The sequence below is a fragment of the Salmo salar genome, chromosome ssa09, assembly GCF_905237065.1.
Source record: "Salmo salar chromosome ssa09, Ssal_v3.1, whole genome shotgun sequence".
In the NCBI taxonomy this organism is placed as follows: domain Eukaryota; kingdom Metazoa; phylum Chordata; class Actinopteri; order Salmoniformes; family Salmonidae; genus Salmo; species Salmo salar.
This window is the reverse complement of record NC_059450.1, coordinates 36,678,192-36,701,500: the sequence shown is the minus strand read 5'-3', so window position 1 is coordinate 36,701,500 and position 23,309 is coordinate 36,678,192. Positions and strand designations below refer to the sequence as shown.

General features: G+C 42.4%; 1 protein-coding gene across 1 annotated transcript in view; it reads left to right on the top strand.

The window, feature by feature from the left end:
- The window catches only part of fut8a (fucosyltransferase 8a (alpha (1,6) fucosyltransferase)), a 191,706-nt gene extending 169,085 nt beyond the window's left edge, over window positions 1–22,621 (top strand). The window contains 9 exon segments of the mRNA XM_045723619.1: window positions 1,761–1,882; window positions 3,817–3,979; window positions 4,219–4,333; window positions 8,497–8,734; window positions 15,293–15,352; window positions 15,355–15,538; window positions 21,125–21,301; window positions 21,832–21,982; window positions 22,178–22,621. Coding sequence (XP_045579575.1) covers window positions 1,761–1,882; window positions 3,817–3,979; window positions 4,219–4,333; window positions 8,497–8,734; window positions 15,293–15,352; window positions 15,355–15,538; window positions 21,125–21,301; window positions 21,832–21,982; window positions 22,178–22,507 — 1,540 coding nt within the window. The 3' untranslated portion in view covers window positions 22,508–22,621.
- The last annotated feature ends 688 nt before the right edge of the window (window positions 22,622–23,309 follow it).

The window sequence follows — 23,309 nt, the reverse complement described above, 5'->3', positions numbered from 1 at the left end:
ACACACACACACACACACACACACACACACCACTGATCATTATAAACACACACACACACACCACTGATCATTATAAACACACACACTCACACACACCACTGATCATTATAAACACACACACACACACACACACACACACACACACACACACACACACACACACACACACACACACACCTATACTGTACACACACACACACACACACACACACACACACACACACACACACAGACACACATATACTGTACGTACACACAGACACACACACCTATACTGTACACACACACACACACACACACACACACACACACACACACACACACACACACACACACACACACACACACACCTATACTGTACACACACACTGTACACACACACGCACACATGGCTGAACACCTAGTGTAAAAAAACTCCTCCCTGCTCCAGGCCCTCTCACTGATGTTAGCTGTATTCCAGACTGACCCCTCCTCATTTCCTCTCCCCTGTCTCTAGGTTCCCTGAGAGCCAGGTGAGTACAGGCAGAGTGACCTTTAACCTCTGACCTCTCCTCTCCACCTCTCTTGTAGGTTACCAGAGGGTCAGTCTGACGGGGGCCAGGTGGTGAGCGCAGGGAGAGTGACCTCTGACCTCTCCTCTCTCCATATACTGTAGGTTACCAGATGGTCAGTCTGACGGGGGCCAGGTGGTGAGCGCAGGGAGACTGACCTCTGACCCCTCCTCTCTCCATATACTGTAGGTTACCAGATGGTCAGTCTGACGGGGGCCAGGTGGTGAGCGCAGGGAGACTGACCTCTGACCCCTCCTCTCTCCATATACTGTAGGTTACCAGATGGTCAGTCTGATGGGGGCCAGGTGGTGAGCGCAGGGAGACTGACCTCTGACCTCTCCTCTCTCCATATACTGTAGGTTACCAGATGGTCAGTCTGACGGGGGCCAGGTGGTGAGCGCAGGGAGACTGACCTCTGACCTCTCCTCTCTCCATATACTGTAGGTTACCAGATGGTCAGTCTGACGGGGGCCAGGTGGTGAGCGCAGGGAGACTGACCTCTGACCTCTCCTCTCTCCATATACTGTAGGTTACCAGATGGTCAGTCTGACGGGGGCCAGGTGGTGAGCGCAGGGAGACTGACCTCTGACCCCTCCTCTCTCCATATACTGTAGGGTACCAGATGGTCAGTCTGACGGGGGCCAGGTGGTGAGCGCAGGGAGACTGACCTCTGACCCCTCCTCTCTCCATATACTGTAGGTTACCAGATGGTCAGTCTGACGGGGGCCAGGTGGTGAGCGCAGGGAGACTGACCTCTGACCTCTCCTCTCTCCATATACTGTAGGTTACCAGATGGTCAGTCTGACGGGGGCCAGGTGGTGAGCGCAGGGAGACTGACCTCTGACCTCTCCTCTCTCCATATACTGTAGGTTACCAGATGGTCAGTCTGACGGGGGCCAGGTGGTGAGCGCAGGGAGACTGACCTCTGACCCCTCCTCTCTCCATATACTGTAGGTTACCAGATGGTCAGTCTGACGGGGGCCAGGTGGTGAGCGCAGGGAGACTGACCTCTGACCCCTCCTCTCTCCATATACTGTAGGTTACCAGATGGTCAGTCTGACGGGGGCCAGGTGGTGAGCGCAGGGAGACTGACCTCTGACCCCTCCTCTCTCCATATACTGTAGGTTACCAGATGGTCAGTCTGACGGGGGCCAGGTGGTGAGCGCAGGGAGACTGACCTCTGACCCCTCCTCTCTCCATATACTGTAGGTTACCAGATGGTCAGTCTGACGGGGGCCAGGTGGTGAGCGCAGGGAGACTGCGGACCCTGGAGGAACAGCTGATCAGAGCTAAAGAACAGATCAACTCCTATCGTAGCCTGCCTGGAGACGGTGAGACACACACACACACACACACACACACACACACACACACACACACACACACACACACACACACACACACACACACACACACACACACACACACACACACACACACACACACACACACATATTGGGTTAAAGCTTAAGTGGAGTTGCCCATAGGCACAGATATAGGATGGGCTTACCCGCAATCAGGTGTTGAACTATGTCCACTACATGACCAAAATAATGTAGACACCTGCTCGCCGAACACCTGTGGTGATCGATGGTATTAAGTGGTACTATAACAATGCTTTAAAGACTACCTGAGGCTACTTGTCCCTTATAAACAATATAACAATGCTTTAAAGGCTACCTGAGGCTACTTGTCCCTTATAAACAATATAACAATGCTTTAAAGGCTACCTGAGGCTACTTGTCCCTTATAAACAATATAACAATGCTTTAAAGGCTACCTGAGGCTACTTGTCCCTTATAAACAATATAACAATGCTTTAAAGGCTACTTTAGGCTACTTGTCCTTTATAAACAATATAACAATGCTTTAAAGCCTACTTTAGGCTACTTGTCCCATATAAACAACATAACAATGCTTTAAAGCCTACTTTAGGCTACTTGTCCCATATAAACAATATAACAATGCTTTAAAGGCTACTTTAGGCTACTTGTCCCTTATAAACAATATAACAATGCTTTAAAGCCTACTTTAGGCTACTTGTCCCATATAAACAACATAACAATGCTTTAAAGGCTACTTTAGGCTACTTGTCCCATATAAACAATATAACAATGCTTTAAAGCCTACTTTAGGCTACTTGTTCCGTATAAACAATATAACAATGCTTTAAAGTCTACCTGAGGCTACTTGTCCCGTATAAACAATATAACAATGCTTTAAAGGCTAATTTAGGCTACTTGTCCCGTAGAAACAATGTAACAATGCTTTAAAGGCTACTTTAGGCTACTTGTCCCGTATAAACAATATAACATTGATTTAAGGCTACCTGACGCTACTTGTCCCGTATAAACAATATAACAATGCCTTAAAGGCTACTTTAGGTTACTTGTCCCGTATAAACAATATAACAATGCCTTAAAGGCTACTTTAGGTTACTTGTCCCGTATAAACAATATAACAATGCTTTAAAGGCTACTTTAGGCTACTTGTCCCATATAAACAATATAACAATGCTTTAAAGGCAACTTTAGGCTACTTGTCCCGTATAAACAATATAACAATGCTTTAAAGGCTACTTTAGGCTACTTGTCCCGTATAAACAATATAACAATGCTTTAAAGGCTACTTTAGGCTACTTGTCCCGTATAAACAATATAACAATGCTTTAAAGGCTACTTTAGGCTACTTGTCCTGTAGAAACAATAGCAGGTCAGTTCTATATTAGTAATATGACTCTGACCTTGTAGTACTAGAATGTCCTTAACTTAACCGCTGTGACACTTATTTGTCTGTGACACCATTTCCATGATGTGTAATGAAGTAGGAAGAAGTGGGCCCAGGTCAGAGACTGATCTAAGGACAGTTTGCACTTTCCCTTTTAAGGCTTAAGGGTGAGGGTATGTTAATCCTGGATCTGTCTCTAAGGGCAAACTTTATTGTCCATCGAAATGGATATGTTTCTTTTCACTGAGTCACCCAAGAGTCTGTAAACAGCACAAGCTCAGCGGCAGAGCAGCGCCCCTGGAGCAGGTCTGAGGTTAAGTGCCTTGCTCAAGAGATCAGCTGACTGTGTGTGGTGTGAGGTCCTGTGTGTTTAGCTGATCCAGGATCTGTGTCTAAGGGGCTACAGAAAATCTCAGCTGAGTGTGTGTGTGCATTATCTTGTTTTTTCCCGAAATTCATTCCATTTAATCATAAAGATGTTTGAAAAAAACATACATTTCCCTCCTGTGAGTGACCGTGTTTATTTTGTTATTCCCAGGGCCAGGTAGGAACCAGGAGGAGCTGCGGAGGAAGATAGAGAACGGGGTGAAGGAGATCTGGTACTTTGTCCGCAGTGAGGTCAAGAAGCTGGGTCACATGGAGCAGGGAGACCTGCAGAAACACATCGACACACTGCTGCAGGAGTTGGGACACCAGCAGAGGTACTGTACACACACACACACACACTTAAGCCTTAGACTTCTATAAGGAGCATAGGCCCTTGATGAATGTCCTCCATCTCACTCGGTTTGGGGCAAGTTTTTCTGGGTCGTACCAGTTGAGGCCGCACCAGAACACACATGGATAACATATGTTACATAATGCACCTTGGAAGCCTTATAATGTTGTGACCTCTAACCCTGTGTTAATGTACTGTGTGTGTCTGTGTGTGTGACCCCAGGTCGATCATGACTGACCTGCACTACCTGAGCCAGGCTGATGGAGCAGGAGACTGGAGAGAGAAGGAGGCCAAGGATCTGTCTGACATGGTACAGAATAGGATCACATACCTCCAGGTAAAGTTACTGTATGTCTACAACACAGTTCAACACCAACAGTTATGTCTACAACACAGTTCAACACCTAGTACCATACCAACAGTTATGTCTACAACACAGTTCAACACCTAGTACCATAGCAACAGTTATGTCTACAACACACAGCACCATACCAACAGTTGTGTCTACAACACAGTTCAACACATGGAAGCCTTTTAGCCAACACCAGAGGCTGGTTAGGATCCATGTGGAGATATCCCACATGTTCCATGTGTGCATTTTGGTTGGTCTATATTCTCACACTTGTGTTTTCTTAACTTTAGCTGATCAATGAATCAACTTCTGTCACAGTAATGATGGTCTGTAGTATGTAGTATGTGTGCTGAGTAGGCCAGTATGGAGATGCAGGTAGAGGAAATGCCATTTAGCAGACGCTTTTATCCAAAGCAACTTACGGTCATGCGTGCATACATTTTTACTTTTTGGTGGCCCTGGGAATCGAACCCCTAGTTCTGGCTTTGCAAGCACCATGCTCTACCAACTGAGCCATACAGGACCAGAGCTCCTCTCTGTCACTGGTACACATATACCCCTCTCAGTAACACACTAATCTCCCCTCTGTCGGTGTGTAACAGGATTCAGACAGCTTATGGTGGGATGTGATTGTCGCTTCCCTGTGAGTTAGGTTAATATCTGCAAGATGTTTCTCTCCCTCCTGACACACTTGTCATTATGTTGTTGTTGCCAGGCTTCATGACAACATATCACTCACCAGTGTAACCATATTGAGAACCTTTGAACCTGCTTTGTGTCTTGTGAAGGAGCTGAGCTAGCTAGGTTATGCAACTATCTTTTCCGTATATAACACAAGAGTGCCAACTCAAACTGTGTTATATCATAGAAAATGCACGTGTTGTGTGTGTGCATGTGTGCGTGTGTGTGTGTGTGTGTGTGTGTGTGTGTGTGTGTGTGTGTGTGTGTCTGTGTGTGTGTGTATGTATGCGTGAATGGGAGTGTGTGTGTGTGTGTGTGCATGGTAGTGTGTGTGTGTGTGTGTGTGTGTGTGTGTGTGTGTGTGTGTGTGTGTGTGTGTGTGTGTGTGTGTGTGTGTGTGTGTGTGTGTGTGTATATGTGTGCATGAATGGGTGTGTGTGTGTGTGTGTGTGTGTGTGTGTGTGTGTGCGTGCTTGCGTGCGTGCGTGTGTGTGCATGAATGGGAGTGTGTGTGTGTGCATGGGAGTGTATGTGTGTATGTGTGTGTGTGTGTGTGTGTGTGTGTGTGTGTATGTGTGCGTGAATGGGAGTGTGTGTGTGCATGGGAGTGTACATGTGTATGTCTGTGTGGGAGTGTACATGTGTGTGTGTGTGTGTGTGTGTGTGTGTGTGTGTGTGTGTGTGTGTGTGTGTGTGTGTGTGTGTGTGTGTGTGTGTGTGTGTGTGTGTTAATGTGTGCGTGAATGGGAGTGTGTGTGTGTACATGGGAGTGTGTGTGTGTGTGTGTGTGTGTGTGTGTGTGTGTGTGTGTGTGTGTGTGTGTGTGTCTGTGTGCGTGCATGGGAGTATGTGTGTGTGTGCGTGAAAAGGAGTGTGTGTGCATGTGGCTAGGCTAGTTAATGATACGTTTTGCACGATCATCAAACTGTCCCCTTTTCTTTTTATGTCAGATGATCCAGCACCATCCTCAGACAAATGCTTTTATTTGAGGTGTAATTGTCATTTCTGGAAAAGGCTTCAAATAAAGGTTAAAATCTAGGTCATGTGACATGATATCCCAAAACACAGGGCCCTAATTGATGAGGAATGCTGAGAGCAAAGTAGAGGTTGTTAATGAGAAATAATGAATCCCTCTGTGCTATTAATGTTAACTAGCTAGTGATTCACTTGATGTGTGTGTGTGTGTGTGTGTGTGTGTGTGTGTGTGTGTGTGTGTGTGTGTGTGTGTGTGTGTGTGTGTGTGTGTGTGTGTGTGTGTGTGTGTGTGTGTGTGTGTGTTGGTCTGATAGCATATTGGCTGTGTGTGATGGAGGAGCAGTGATATTGCCTGTCTCTCTGTTCTTACCTCAGCTATCCATCACCAGTCAATGGAAGGGGGCGATCCCTCTGCTGCTCTACCCCTTATATACTCTATACACACACACAATCGCTCCCTCTATTTTTCTTTCTCTCCCAGATCCCCAGTCCCCACCATACATCTCCTATCAGCTGCCAGTGACTGATGGTTGACCTTTCCATACCCCCCCTCCACCCCACCCTCCTCCAGTCACAAACACACACAAAATCAAATCAAGTTGAAAAGAAGAATACAAATATACAGAATATTCCTAAACATGCATCTTGTATGCAACAAGGAACTAAAGTAATACTGCAAAAAACACAACGAAGGAATATACTTTTGTGCCTAAGTGCAAAGCATTACTGTATGTTTAGGTCAAATCCAACACAACACATCACTGAGTAACTGCCTCCTTATTTTCAAGAATGGTGATAGCTGTATCGTGGTATGGGTATGCTTGACATCGGCAAATACTGGGGAGTTTTTCAGGATGAAATGAAACAGGATGGAGCTAAGCACAGGCAAAATCCTAGAGGAAAACGTGCTTCAGTCTGCTTTACACCAGAGACTGGGAGAGGAATTCACCTTTCAGCAGCAATAACTTAAAACACAAAGGCAGAGAATGTTCCTGATTGACCAAGTAACTGTATTCCAGTCCCTGCTGCTGAAAAGCATCCCCGTAGCATGATGCTGCCACCACCATGCTTCACAGTTGGGATGGTGTTAGACGGGTGATGAGCTGTGCCTGGTTTTCTCCAGACATAGCGCTTTGCATTCAGGCCAAAGAGTTATATTTTTGTCTCATCAGACCACAGAATCATTTGCCTTATGCTCTCAGAGTCTTTCACGTTTCTTTTTGAAATCTCCAGGCGTGCTGCCATGTGCCTTTTTCTCAGGAGTGGCTTCCATCTGGCCACCCTACCATAAAGCCGAGATTTGGGAAGTACTGTAGAGACAGCCAAGGGAGTCTGTAGTTCTGTCAGAGTGGTCATTGGGTTCATGGTCATCTCCCTGACCAAGGTTGCTCAGTTTGATTGGACGGCCTGCTCTAGGAGTAGTCTGGTTAGTTCCATCTTTTTTGAAGACCACTGTGCTCTTGGAAACTTTCAACACTCTAGAAATAGTTTTATACCCTTCCCCAGATATATGCCTCATCACAGTTCTATCTCTGAGATCTAAGAACAGTTCCTTTGACTTCATGGTATAGTTTGCTCTGACATGCACTGTCAACTGGGACCTTATATAGACAGGTGTGTTTCTTTCTAAATCATGTCCAAACATTTGAATTGGCAACAGGTGGGCTCCAATCAAGTTGTAGTGACATCTGAAGGATGATGAAAGGAAATTGGATGCTCCTGAGCTCAATTTGGACTGTCAAAGCAAAGGCGTATGGATACATACAGTACCAGTCCAAAGTTTGGACACACCTACTCATTCCAGGGTTTTTCTTAATTTTTACTATTTTCTACATTGTAGAATAGTAGTGAAGACATCAAAACTATGAAATAACACATATAACCAAAAAAGTATATTTTAGATTTTAGATTCTTCAAAATAGCCACACACTTCAAAATAGCACACTCTTGGCATTCTGTCAACAAGTTTCACCTGGAATGCTTGAATGAGTAGGTGTTCTAAAACTTTTGTAGTAGTGCATATACAATGATGACAGACACACACCCCCCAGCCCCTACAGTCTCAGAGCTCTAATCCTAGATCTTAGTTAACATGTTGTAAACCTGATTAGTAGGATCAGGAGATGAGTTAAGAACATCACGTTAATGGATTCTGTCTTCAGACCCTCCCTGACTCCCTCCCCTCCTGCAGGACTGACGGACTAGAGTAACAGAACAGAAAAAACAGACACACTGGTTTGAAGTATTAAGTTGTAGTCAATGGGCTCAAATCCTTATTTCTGGGACAATGTGTCTGTCTGTCCGTCTGTCTCTCTATGGTCTCTATAATAAAAGATCCGGCACTCTGAAATACACTTTTGGCTCTGAAATGTGTGACAGTGCCTCGACTCTTTCATCTTCACCATAACATTAGGTAACAAGGCACCTCAGGTCTCCCTGTGTTGTAACAACTGTACCTCGTCTCTCCCCTTCTCCTCCCCTCTCTCCTCCAGAACCCCCAGGACTGCTCCAAGGCCAGGAAGCTGGTGTGTAACATCAACAAAGGCTGTGGCTACGGCTGCCAGCTGCACCACGTGGTCTACTGCTTCATGATCGCATACGGCACCCAGCGTACCCTCATCCTGGAGTCCCAGAACTGGCGCTACGCCATGGGCGGCTGGGAGACTGTCTTCCTCCCAGTTAGTCAGACGTGCACCGACCGCACCGGGGTCACCACCGGACACTGGTCAGGTGAGTAGACCGTGAGCTTTGATGAGGGGGTCGTGTCCATGGTAACATACTTCACACAGAGCACAGGGTACCAAGTAACAGAATGACATTATACATCTGGTTCATCATTTATGGTACAGGGAGATTGATGATGAGTATTGTACTGCTTTGAGTCTGCCTCTGCTCTCTTTTACGCTTGAGAGAGTGAGAGAGGCCCACCAGTCGCAATGTGGAAATCTGACAGCAGGGATATGTCATCCAGGCTGGGGAATTTACTAAATAATCATTTAAAAAAACTTTTAATATTTATTCCAAGGCATGATTTAAATTCTGCACACTCTGATATTCACATGCCCTCTTTATTTGTTTCTTAGTTTCTCTGTAAATGTAATTTTGTTGATGAATGAATTATTTATCTTTTGTTTTAAATTGGAAAATTATCAGGTTTGAAGGTAAGACCCAGGTGCAGACAGTGTCGAAGTAACAAAAGTTTATTAAATTGAATACGGGCAGGCCAAGGTACAGGATGGCGGGCAGGCTCAGGGTCAGGTCAGGCAGAGGTCGGTAAATCCAGAGTAGTGGGGCAAAGGTACAGGACGGCAGGCAGACTAAAGGTCAGGGCAGGCATAAAGGTCAAAACCGGGAAAACTAGAAAACAGGAATTATAGACAAATCAAATCAAATCAAATGTATTTATATAGCCCTTCATACATCAGCTGATATCTCAAAGTGATGTACAGAAACCCAGCCTAAAACCCCAAACAGCAAGCAATGCAGGTGTAGGAGCACGGTGGCTAGGAAAAACTCCCTAGAAAGACCAAAACCTAGGAAGAAACCTAGAGAGGAACCAGGCTATGAGGGGTGGCCAGTCCTCTTCTGGCTGTGCCGGGTGGAGGTTATAACAGAACATAGCCAAGATGTTCAAATGTTCGTAAATGACCAGCATGGTCAAATAATAATAATCGCAGTAGTTGTCGAGGGTGCAACAAGTCAGCACCTCAAGAGTAAATGTCAGTTGGCTTTTCATAGCCGATCATTGAGAGTATCTCTACTACTCCTGCTGTCTCTAGAGAGTTGAAACAGCAGATCTGGGACAGGTAGCACGTCCGGTGAACAGGTCAGGGTTCCATAGCCACAGGCAGAACAGTTGAAACTGGAGCAGCAGCACGGCCAGGTGGACTGGGGACAGCATAAGACAGGAGCAACAGGAAAAATGCTGGTAGGTTTGTTGAACAAAATGAACTGGCACAGACAGACAGAAAACACAGGTTTAAGTACCCAGGGGATAATGTGGAAGATGGGCAACACCTTCAGAGGGGTAAAGACAAGCATAAGGACAGGTGACACAGATCAGGGCGTGACACAAAATGGTGATTAAAATGGTGATTAGAGCTTTGACTGTCTTTAATGGTTTTGTTTGGTGAAATATTCCAGTTCATTCAAAGTGACATTTCTTCTTTTCATTTGTTCTTTTTTATGAAAAAGAAAGCAGACATTCTCTTGTCTTCTCTCCATCCCTCTCTTCTCTCTCTATAACCCTCTCGCTCTTTCTTCCCTCCGTGGGGATGTCCCATTGTAAAAGTAATTCATTCATATTTCATTGACTTGATAAATGTGAAGTAAAACTGTTCTTGGGGCCTGTTCTTGGACACTCTGTCAGAATGTGTCATCAGCACTCCTGCTCAGAGAAGGAGGGTCAAGGAGTACAATCAGTCTTTAACTAGCCATTTACTCTTTAGGATATAGAAGGGCTCTTCAGGATATAGAAGAGTCATTAACACCTGGGAACAGGCTTAGTCATAGTGATTTCCACCACTAGCAGCGCTGCAGGTGTGACTGTGTTATCTATCTGCTTTCAGCTGTTGTACTTGTACACCCAACGCCCATGGCTGTATTGGAACTTTCATTGTTTCCACTGTAACTATATCTACTTGGATTGTTTGTAATTGTATTGTTCAGTATCCTTTGAAGCTTCTCGACCGGGCTTACTTGTTAGTAATGAGAACAGATGTATTTATCTGTCTGGTTTAAGAATGGTTAAATGGATAAAGACTGAAACTAGTTATTCCAGATACTGTATGTTTGAACGTGGTGTGGTGTTTAAATAATAAGAACTGGAAAACAGGGTGTCCGAGGGCATTTGTTCCCAACCAGGGGTACTAGGACCCCTGGGGGTACTTGGCCTATCCACAGGGGGTACTTTAGAAGACTCATGAGATCATAGGCCTATTGGTAAAATGCACATGAGGGGGTACTTTACTGGCAAAGCAAAATTCAGATGGTGGTACACTAACCGAAAAAGGTTGGGAACCACTGTCCTAGGGGATACAGGCAGAACCAGCCAGCAGCAGTGGTAGTCTAGAGCAGTGGAGAGGAGAGACAGAAACCTACCAAAAAACAGATTAGGCAACAAAAAATGTAATCCCTTTTAGACTACTTCCTGGACGAAACGTTTCAATGTAATAGTGAAGGTGTAAACTTGGCAGTAGAAAACCTAAACAGTATATTTGACCTCCCAGCATCCCTATCAAAGCAAAAGTATTCAAGCAGAAAACCCAAGAACATTTAAAACAATGACAAATGATTTGATGAAGAATGCAAGAACCTGAGAAAGAAATTCAGAAACCTATATAAACAAAAACATAAAGACCCAGAAAACCTGAGACTATGCTTTCACGATGGTGAATCACTAAAATAATGCAGAAATACGTCAGAAATCAGCTCAATGTAATTGAAGAATCCATAGCCTCTGACCACTTCTCAGAAAATTGGAAAACACTAAACAAACAACACGAAGAGTTATCTATCTAATACGGAGATGTATGGATAAACCACTTCTCCAATCTTTTTGGCCCTATAACAAAGAACAAACAGCAAAAACATATACGTGATCAAATATAAATCTTAGAATCAACTATTAAAGACTAACAGAACCCACTGGATTCTCCAATTACATTGAATGAACTTCAGGACAAAATACAAACCCTCCAACCCAAAAAAGCCTGTAGTGTTGATGGTATCCTAAATGAAATGATAAAATATACAGACCACAAATTCCAATTAGCTACACTTAAACTCTTTAACATCATCCTTAGCTCTGGCATCTTCCACAATATTTGGAACTAAAGACTGATCACCCCAATCCACAAAAGTGGAAACAAATTTGACCCCAGTAACTACCGTGGGATATGCGTCAACAGCAACCTTGAGAAAATCCTCTGCATTGACATTAACAGAAAACTTGTACATTTCCTCAGTGAAAACATGTACAGAGCAAACATCAAATTAACTTTTTACCAAATTACCGCACGACAGACCATGTGTTCACCCTGCACACACTAACTGACAAATAAACAAACCAAAACAAAGGCAATGTCTACTCATGCTTTGTTGATTTCAAAAAAGCTTTTCTTTACATTTTTTGTCATTTAGCAGACACTCTTATCCAGAGCGACTTACAGTAGTGAATGCATACATTTCATACATTTTTCTTTTCCGTACTGGCCCCCCGTGGCAATCGAATCCACAACCCTGGCGTTGCAAACACCATGCTCTACCAACTGAGCCACACGGGACGCAATTTGGCGTGAGGGTCTGCTTTAGAAATTGATGGAAAGTGGTGTTGAGGGAAAACATACGACATTATAAAATCCAATCAACACAAACAACAAGTGTGCAGTTAAAATGGGCAAAAAACACCTATTTCTTTCCACAGTGCCGTGGGGTGAGACAGGGATGCAGCTTAAGCCCCACCCTCTTCAACATATATATCAACGAATTGGCAAGGTCACTAAAACAGTCTGCAGCACCCGGCCTCACCCTACTAGAATCTGAAGTCAAATGTTTACTGTTTGCTGATGAGCTGGTGCGTCTGTCCCCATCCAAGGAGGGCCTACAGCAGCACCTAGATCTTCTGCACAGATTCTGTCAGACCTGGACCTTGACAGTAAATCTCAGTAAGACAGAAATAATGGTCCTCCAAAAAAGGTCCAGTTGCCGGAACAAGAAATACAAATTCCATCTAGTAAACATTGCCCTAGAGCACACAAACTATTCATACCTTGGCCTAAACATCAGCGCAACAGGTAACTTCCACAAAGCTGTGAACGATCAGAGAGGTATGAGAGACAAGGTAAGAAGGGCCTTCTATGGCATCAAAAGCAACATAACATTTGACATACCAATTAAGATCTGGCTAAAAATACTTGAATCAGTATAGAACCCATTGCCTTTTATGGTTGTGAGGTCTGGGGTTCGCTCACCAACCAAGAATTCACAAAATGGGACAAACACCAAATTGAGACTCTGCATGCAGAATTCTGCAAAAATGTCCTCTGTGTACAACGTAAAACACCGAATAATGCATGCAGAGCCAAATTAGGCCGATACCCGCTAATTATAAAAATCCAGAAAAGAGACGTTAAATTCTACAACCACCTGAAATGGAGTGATTCCTAAACCTTCCATAAAAAAGCCATAACCTGCAGAGAGATGAACCTGGAGAACAGTCCCAATAAGCAAGCTGGTCCTGGGGCTCTGTTCACAAATACAAGCAGACCCCACAGAGCCCCAGGACAGCAACACAATTAGACCCAATCAAATCATGAGAAAACAAAAATATAATTACTTGATAAATTAGAAAAACATGAAGAAAAAAAACTGAGCAAACTAGAATGCCATTTGGCCCTGAACAGAGAGTAGACAGTGGCAGAATACCTGACCACTGTGACTGACCCAAACTTAAGGAAAGCTTTTACTATGTACAGACTCAGTGTGCACAATGCCCACAAAATGAGGTGGAAACTGAGCTGCATTTCCTAACCACTTACCAAATGTATAACCATATTAGAGAGACATATGTCCCTCAGATTACACAGACCCGCAAAGAATTCAATAACAGACTCAATTTAGATAAACTCCCATATCTATTGGGTGAAATACCACAGTGTGCCATTTTACCAGGTAACTTGATTGAAAACACATTCTCATTTACAGCAACAACCTGGGGAATAGTTACAGGGGAGAGGGATCAGTGAGCTAATTGTAAACTGTGGAGGATTAGGTGCCATGCAGGCCAGATTGGGAATTTAGTCTGGACACTGGGCTTTACATCCCTACTCTTACAACAAGTGCCATGGGATCTTTGGTGACCACAGAGAGTCAGGACACCTGTTTAACATGTCATCTGAAAGACAGCACCATTCACAGGGGAATGTCCCCAATCACTACCCTGGGGTATTAGAATATTATTTATAGACCAGGGGAAAGGGTGCCTCCTACTGGCCCTCCAACACCACTTCCAGTAGCATCTGGTCTCCCATCCAGGGACTGACCAGGACCAATCCTGCTTAACTTCAGAAGCAACCCACCAGTGGGATGCAGGGTGGTATGCTGCTGGCTCACAACAGCAAGATTTGTGACCTGTTGCCAGAAGAAAAGAGAAACCAGTGAAGAACAAACTTCATAGTAAATACAACCTATATTTATGTTTATTTATTTTCCCTTTTGTACTTTAACTATTTCCACATATGACATTTGAAATGTGTTTATTATTTTGGAACTTTTATGAGTGAAATGTTTACTGTTAATTTTTATTGTTTATTATCTATTTCACTTGCTTTGGCAATGTAAACATACGTTTCCATGCCAACTGAACTGGGAGAGGAGAGATGGATAGAACCACAGCAGAAGCCGAGACAGAGCTGCATTTCCTGACAAAATGTTTAAAAAAAATGTAACCCTTATTCAAGGTTTCAAAGACCTCTCTGATGAGGATAGGCTACCCGTCCTGTTGGGGGAGGACGCAGAGAGCTGTGTGTTGGCAGCACACTACATTACTGCCTGCCATAAGATGAGGGACAGTGTCTGACAGACCAATCAACCTGCAAATGTCCTCTATGCTTATTGTTATTTTTCAATGTATTTTTACCCTTGATTATTGTTATTAATGTTGTCCCATTGAAAATATTGATTATTATTATTTTAATGATGTTAATATTGTAAATCAAAACATTGTGGTGAAGTGGAACACTTCTTCTCCCTGTGTTCTGCTCTCTCTCTCTCTCTCTCTCTCCGTCTCCCCCACCCCCCCCTCTCTCTCTCTGTCTTCCCCAACCCCCTCTCTCTCCGTCTTCCCATCCCTCTCTCTCTGACTCCCCCACACCCCTCTCACTCTCTGTCTCCCCATCCCCCCCTCTCTCTCTCTCTCTCTGTCTCCCCCAACCCTCTCGCTCTCTCTCTGTCTCCCCACCCCCCCTCTCTCTCTCTGTCTCCCCCCCCTCTCTCTCTCTGTCTCCCCACCCCCCTCTCTCTCTCTCTGTCTGTCTTCTCCTCCCCCTCTCTCTCTCTCTCTGTCTCCCCCAACCCTCTCGCTATCTCTCTGTCTCCCCACCCCCCCCTCTCTCTCTCTGTCTGTCTTCTCCTCCCCCCCTCTCTCTCTCTCTCTCTCTCTCTCTCTCTCTCTCTCTCTCTCTCTCTGTGTCTCTCACTCTCTCCTGCTGTCTCTTTCCCTCTCCCTCTCTACCTTCCCTTACACCCTTTATAACCCCCCCTCTCCCTCTCTACCTCTTTCCCCCCCAGGTGAGGCTAACGACAGAGACATCCAGGTGGTAGAGTTACCCATCGTTGATAGTCTCCACCCCCGCCCCCCTACCTGCCCCTGGCTATCCCAGAGGACCTGGCCCAGCGCCTCCACCGGCTCCATGGAGACCCGTCCGTGTGGTGGGTGTCTCAGTTGGTCAAGTACCTGATCCGGCCCCAGGCCTGGCTGGAGAAAGAGATCCAGGATACTACCGCCAAACTGGGCTTCAGCCACCCCATCATAGGGTAGGTGGACGCAATACACACTAGAGTCCTACACAGATCTGTTTTTTGGCACCGCACCCGCCCTACGTCGGCCACATCAATTCCAGGCCCACCCAATACCCGACATCAGGACAGATTTCTGTCCACAACCCCACCAACCTGATCTACGCACGTAAAATTGTTCTGAAAGCAGATACGTTAGTAGCCATATAACATAAATTATTAATTAATTGTGTTTAGGACTCCAGAATATTAGGCTTTATTACTATTATTATTAGGTTATTATTACTATTATTACTATTATTATTATTACTATTACTATTATTAATATTATTATTTTTCCTATTACTATATTAGTATTATTATTATTACTATTATTATTAATAATATTATTATTAGTAGTAGTATTATTATTGCTATTATTATTATTACTATTATTAGTAGTAGTAGTATTATTATTATTGCTATTATTATTATTATTAGTATTATTACTTTTACTATTATTATTAATATTATTATTATTGCTATTATTACTATTACTACTACTATTATTATTATTACTATTGCTACTAGTATTATTAGTAGTAGTGTTATTGTTTTTTTATTATTACTATTATTATTATTATTGTTATTATTATTACTAGTATTACTATTATTAGTAGTTGTATTATTACTGTTATTATTATTATGAGTATTGCTACTATTAGTATTACTATTATTATTATTACTATTATTATTATTATTTATATTATTATTTATGTTATTATTATTGTTATTATTATTACTATTATTATTATTACTATTACTACTAGTATTATTATTATTACTATTACTATTATTAATATAAGGCTATTATTATTATGCTGTTATTACTAATATGTATTATTATTACTTGTATTATTATGACTATTATTATTACTATTATTGTTACCATTATTATTATTATTAGGCTATTATTACTATTAATATTATGTATTATTATTACTATTATTATTATGACTATTATTACTATTAATATTATGTATTATTATTACTATTATGTATTATTATTACTATTGTTATTGTTATTATTATGTATTATTATTTGGCTGCTATTACTATTATTATTATTAGGTTATTATTACTATTATTATTAGTATTATTATTAGGCTGTTAGTACTATTAATATTATTATCATTGTTATTATTATTATTACTACTATTATTATGTATTATTATTACTATTATTATTATGTATTATTATTACTATTATTATTACTTTTATTATTATTATTGTTATTATTATAATGTATTATTATTACTATTGTTATTGTTATTATTATTTTGTATTATTATTATTATTATTACTATTATTACTTACTATTACTATTATTGTTGTTATTTGTATTATTATTATGTATTATTATTACTATTATTATTATTATTGTTATTATTAGGCTGCTATTACTATTACTATTATTATTATTAGGTTATTATTACTGTTATTATTACTATTGTTATTAGGCTGTTAGTACTATTAATATTATTATTATTGTTATTATTATTACTACTATTATTAAGTATTATTATTGCTATTATTATCATATATTATTATTATTATGTATTATTATTATTACTATTCTTATTATGTATTATTATTACTATTATTATTATTACTATTATTATTATGTATTATTACGATTTTTACTATTATTATTATTATGTATTATTATTACTATTGCTCCTATTATTATTATTATTATTATGTAGTATTATTACTATTATTATGTAGTAGTAGTATTATTACTATTATTGCTATTATTACTGTTATTATTATTGTGGTTGCTATTAGACTGTTATTACTATTATTATTATTTGGTTATTATTGCATTTATTATTACTATTATTATTTTTATTGTTATTATTAGTACTATTATTATTACTGTTATTATTATTACTATTATTATTGCTACTATTATTATTATAAGGTTATTATTACTGTTATTATTACTGTTATTATTATTGTCATTATTATTACTGTTATTACTATTAATAGTATTATTGTTAGGCTATTATTACTATTAATAGTATTATTATTATTAGGCTATTATTACTATTCCCCTTCCCTGCATTAATTATGAAAGGAAACAATGCCATGAAAAATAGCCTTCTTCATTCAAAGACTCAATCATGGACACTCTTACTGACATTTGTTGTTGTCTGTACCTTCTTGCCTTTTGTGCTGTTGTCTGTGCCTAATAATGTTTGTACCCTGTTTTGTGCTTCTACCGTGTTGTGCTGCTGCCATGTTGTGTTGCTACCATGTTGTTGTCGTGTTGCATTGCTACCATGCTGTGTTGTCATGTGTTGCTTCCATGCTATGTTGTCTTAGGTCTCTTTTTATGTAGTGTTGTGGTGTCTCTCTTGTTGTGATGTGTTTTGTCCTACATTTGTGTTTTTAATCCCAGCCCCAGCCCCGCAGGAGATCTTTTGCCTTTTGGTAGTCCATCATTGTAAATAAGTACTTGTTCTTAACTGACTTGTCTAGTTAAATATAGGTTAAATAAAATAAATTAAAACAATAAAAATAGCCATCTTACATAATTAAGCCTATAGCTGACAAAACGATACATTCAATATCGTTTAGATAATCAAATAGTTTAGGCCTAATTCAAATTTAAATAAACCATTCCCAGAATTGAAAAATATTCTTTAGTAGTCTGCTCAAACCAGCCGCTCCCGTTTACACTTTATATGGCCTGTGTCTGGTCTGCGTATTGTCTAATTAACTGATAATTAACGGAATAATCAAAAACAAATAGGCTGCTTGTTCTTTGTGCCGGCTGTATATCCATCTACCACGTTGTTGTCCTTCCAAACTGGGGATTTTACTCGCGCAGCGCCTGTTTCCACGGTGATGGTTGTAGCCTATTACCTTATCATAGCCTTTCTTTTTATTTCTAGGCCTACGTCAGCCATTTTTTCATGAGCTAGACTATCCAGGGAAAGTAAACTTGGTAATATTCTCATATGTGGAGAGGGAACCTAAGCACCACATGAATACAGTAAGAGACAGTTCCCAGCTCCACACTCTAAATGTGTGCGTGGCTGGTAGCCTTATGTCTGCCTCTGCTGACAGGATGGAATTCACAACACAATGCAACACAACAAGCTCCTTGGTTTTTAAAAAGTGTTGAATCTTGATTTGAAATGTTACCGACCCGCATTGTAATTGTTCTGAACCGCGAGACGACCCACGGGTTGAAATAATGTTTTCATTTTTTTTGCGGCTCACCCGCGGGGAACCGTGGGTATCTGACCCGATGCAGGACTCTACCACACACATGCATGAGCACACATACAGTGCATTCTGAAAGTATTCAGACCCCTTCCCTTTTTCAACATTTTGTTACATTACAGCCTTATTCTAAAATTGATTAAATGAATTGTTTTCCTCATCAATCTACACAAAATACCCCATAATGACAAAGTGAAAACAGGTTTTGAGAGTTTTTTGCAAATGTAAAAAAAAAGAAAAAAAAAGGAAATAGCTTATTTACATAAGTATTCAGAGCCTTTGCTATGAGACTCAAAGTTGAGCTCAGGTGCATCCGGTTTCCATTGATCATCCTTGAGATGTTTCTACAACTTGATTGGAGTCCACCTGTGGTAAAGTAAATTGATTGGACAGTGTATGTCAGAGACCAAGCAATGAGGTCGTAGAGCTCAGAGACAGGATTGTGTTGAGGCACAGATCACAGCCCCCAAGAACACAGTGACCTCCATCATTCGTAAATGGAAAAAGTTTGGAATCAAGACTCTTTCTAGAGCCCGCCACCCGGACAAACTGAGCAATCAGGGGAGAAGGGCCTTGATCAGGGAGGTGCCCAAGAACCCGATGGTCACTGGAACCTTCCAGAAGGACAACCATCTCTGCAGCGCTCCACCAATCAGGCCTTTATTGTAGAGTGGCCAGACTGGGAGACTAGTCAGGATCGAGGGAAAGGTGAATGGAGCAAATTACATAGACACCTTGATGAAAACCTGCTCCAGAGAGCTCAGGACCTCAGACTGGGGCGAAGGTTCACCTTCCAACAGGGCAATGACCCTAAGCACACAGCCAAGACAATGCAGGAGTGCCTTCAGGACAAGTCTCTGAATGTCCTTGAGTGGCCCAGCTAGAGCCTGGACTTGAACCCGATTGAACATCTCTGGAGAGACCTGAAAATAGCTGTGCAGCAATGCTCCCCAACCAACTTGACAGAGCTTGAAAGGATCTGCAGAGAAGAATGGGAGAAACTCCCCAAATACTTTCCGAATGCCCTGTATGTACACACCGTTCTTTTTTCTCCCTCTCTTTATCTATTTCTCTTTCTATATACTTATCTCTCTCCCAAGGGAAACACCTGCACACTCAAACACACACACACACACACCACATACTCTCCATCTCTCTCTATCTCCACTGAGTGATGCGAATGAAATGTGAAAGCAGCTCTTTTCCCTTTATGTTGTGGGAGGGAGGGAGAGAGGGAGGGAGGGTGGAAGGGTGCAGGTAGAATGCTGTGAAGTGCTGGGTTGTCTGTCTCCGTGGTTTGTAGTGAGCAGTGGGATATCCTCTCAGACCTTCTCAGGAAGTAACAAACTGTAAGGAGTGGAAATACATGTACCCCTACTGTACAGAAGGCTATGGATACATCCAAATATTCTGAACTGAGGGAGACATTTAAGAGCATTGGGACCAAGTCTGTGATGCCTGAGCTCTATAGAGCCTGTAGATAGACTGGTGTGAACTGAGAGGCCAGTTGAAGTGGCTGAGTAGGCAGATGATCTCCAAAGACCTGCGCTGCTCTTAGCACTGTGATTCCTGTGTGTGATAGAGAGAGAGACCTGTAAAGAGAGGGAGAGAGTCAGACAGAGAGAGATTAAGAAAAAGAGGGAGGGAGGGAGGGAGGGGAGGGAGGGAGGGAGGGAGGGAGGGAGGGAGGGAGGGAGGAAAAGAGGGGGGAGGGAGAGTGAGTGCCACAAGAAAAGGGCAACCAGTGAAGAACAAACACCATTGTAAATACAACCTATATTTATGTTTATTTATTTTCCCTTTTGTACTTTAACTTTTTTCACATCATTACAACACTGTATATATACATAATATGACATTTGACATCTCTTTATTCTTTTGTAACTTTTGTGAGTGTAATGTTTACTGTACATTTTTTATTGTTTATTTCACTTTTGTTTATTATCTATTTCACTTGCTTTGGCAATGTAAACATATGTTTCCCATGCCAATAAATCCCCTTAAATTGAATTGAAATTGAGTGAGAGAGGGGGATGCTTTCTCCAGCCACTCTCCAAACAACCCACTCTCTCTATCATCCATCACTTTAGGAGAGGAGCTCTCTGATTCACACATAATCAGTCACACATTTGGACACACACACACACACACACACACACACACACACACACACACACACACACACACACACACACACACACACACACACACACACACACACACACACACACACACACACACACACACACACACACACACACACACACACACAGACAGACTCTCCCAACCCAACTCCTCTGACCCATCTCCTTTGTGTGTTCTCTCCTGTAGGGTCCATGTGCGGCGGACAGATAAAGTGGGGACAGAGGCAGCCTTCCACCCTATAGAGGAGTACATGGTTCATGTAGAAGACCACTTCCAACATCTGGCTAGACGCATGCTGGTGGACAAGAAGAGAGTCTACCTGGCCACCGACGACCCCGCACTACTAAAGGAGGCCAAGGCTAAGTACGTATGCCTGGCTGTGTGTGTGTCACTGGCAGTGTGTGTGTGTGTGTGTGTGTGTGTGTGTGTGTGTGTGTGTGTGTGTGTGTGTGTGTGTGTGTGTGTGTGTGTGTGTGTGTGTGTGTGTGTGTGTGTGTGTGTGTGTGTGTGCCACTGGCAGTGTGTGTGTGTGTGTGTGTGTGTGTGTGTGTGTGTGTGTGTGTGTGTGTGTGTCTGCAGGAAGGTCTTGTGGTATAAATGTACTGACTTTGACTGAGATATGAAGTTGTCTCACCTAACTTAAGATGAATGCACTAACTGTAAGTCTCTGGATAAGAGTGTCTGCTAAATGACTATTATGGACATGTATTTGGAGATGTTTGTGTGTACGACGGAAAGCTGTAATTGATGTTTGTCAATATCAGTTTAGAGTTATGATAAAGTACTAAGGACACAAGAATGAATTACACTCCCATGTTGCCTTCTTCCCGTTGATATCTGTGTGATACTTTAGGCAGTCTATATCTGACTGCCTCGGTCTGTGTGTGTCTCAGGTACCCAGACTATGAGTTCATCAGTGATAACTCCATCTCATGGTCTGCGGGGCTACATAACCGCTACACTGAGAATTCACTGAGAGGAGTCATCCTGGACATTCACTTCCTGTCACAGACCAACTTCCTGGTCTGCACCTTCTCCTCACAGGTGACCTTTAACCTCTCACCTTCTCTTCCACTCTCATCCACTGTTTTTCCTGTCTCCCACTGATCAGGGAACACTAAGGACCATACTATGACCTATGTGGTCCTGCAGGTCTTCATGCAGAATATAGATAACATAGGTAATAGAATTCCCTGGTATTCAGAACTATAAATTGTCATGATTGTTGTGTTCCTCCAGGTGTGTCGTGTGGCATATGAGATCATGCAGACCCTCCACCCGGACGCCTCGTCTCACTTCCACTCCCTGGATGACATCTACTACTTCGGTGGCCAGAACGCCCACAACCAGCTAGCCGTGTATGCCCACCAGCCCCGCAGCCCCGACGACATCCCCCTGGAGCCCGGCGACCTGATCGGGGTGGCGGGGAACCACTGGGACGGAAACTCCAAGGGCATCAACCGCAAGACGGGCCGTACCGGCCTCTACCCGTCCTACAAGGTGAAGGAGAAGATCGAGACCATCAAGTATCCTACGTACCCCGAGGCAGACAAGATGCTGAATCAGTAGAGAGAGACTGAGATACAGACTGAGATACAGACTGAGATACAGACTGAGATACAGACTGAGATACAGGCTGAGATACAGACTGAGATACAGACTGAGATACAGACTGAGATGCAGACTGAGATACAGACTGAGATACAGACTGAGATACAGACTGAGATACAGACTGAGATGCAGACTGAGAGCAGACTGAGATGCAGACTGAGATACAGACTGAGATACAGACTGAGATACAGACTGAGATGCAGACTGAGATGCAGACTGAGATGCAGACTGAGATGCAGACTGAGATACAGACTGAGATGCAGACTGAGATGCAGACTGAGATGCAGACTGAGATACAGACTGAGATACAGACTGAGGTACAGACTGAGATACAGACTGAGATACAGGCTGAGATGCAGACTGAGATGCAGACTGAGATGCAGACTGAGATGCAGACTGAGATGCAGACTGAGATACAGACTGAGATACAGACTGAGATACAGACTGAGATGCAAACTGAGATAGAGACTGAGATACAGACAGATACAGACTGAGATACAGACTGAGATACAGACTGAGATGCAAACTGAGATGCAGACTGAGATGCAGACTGAGATACAGACTGAGATACAGACTGAGATACAGACTGAGATGCAAACTGAGATACAGACTGAGATGCAAACTGAGATAGAGACTGAGATACAGACTGAGATACAGACTGAGATACAGACTGAGATACAGACTGAGATGCAAACTGAGATACAGACTGAGATGCAGACTGAGATGCAGACTGAGGTACAGACTGAGATACAGACTGAGA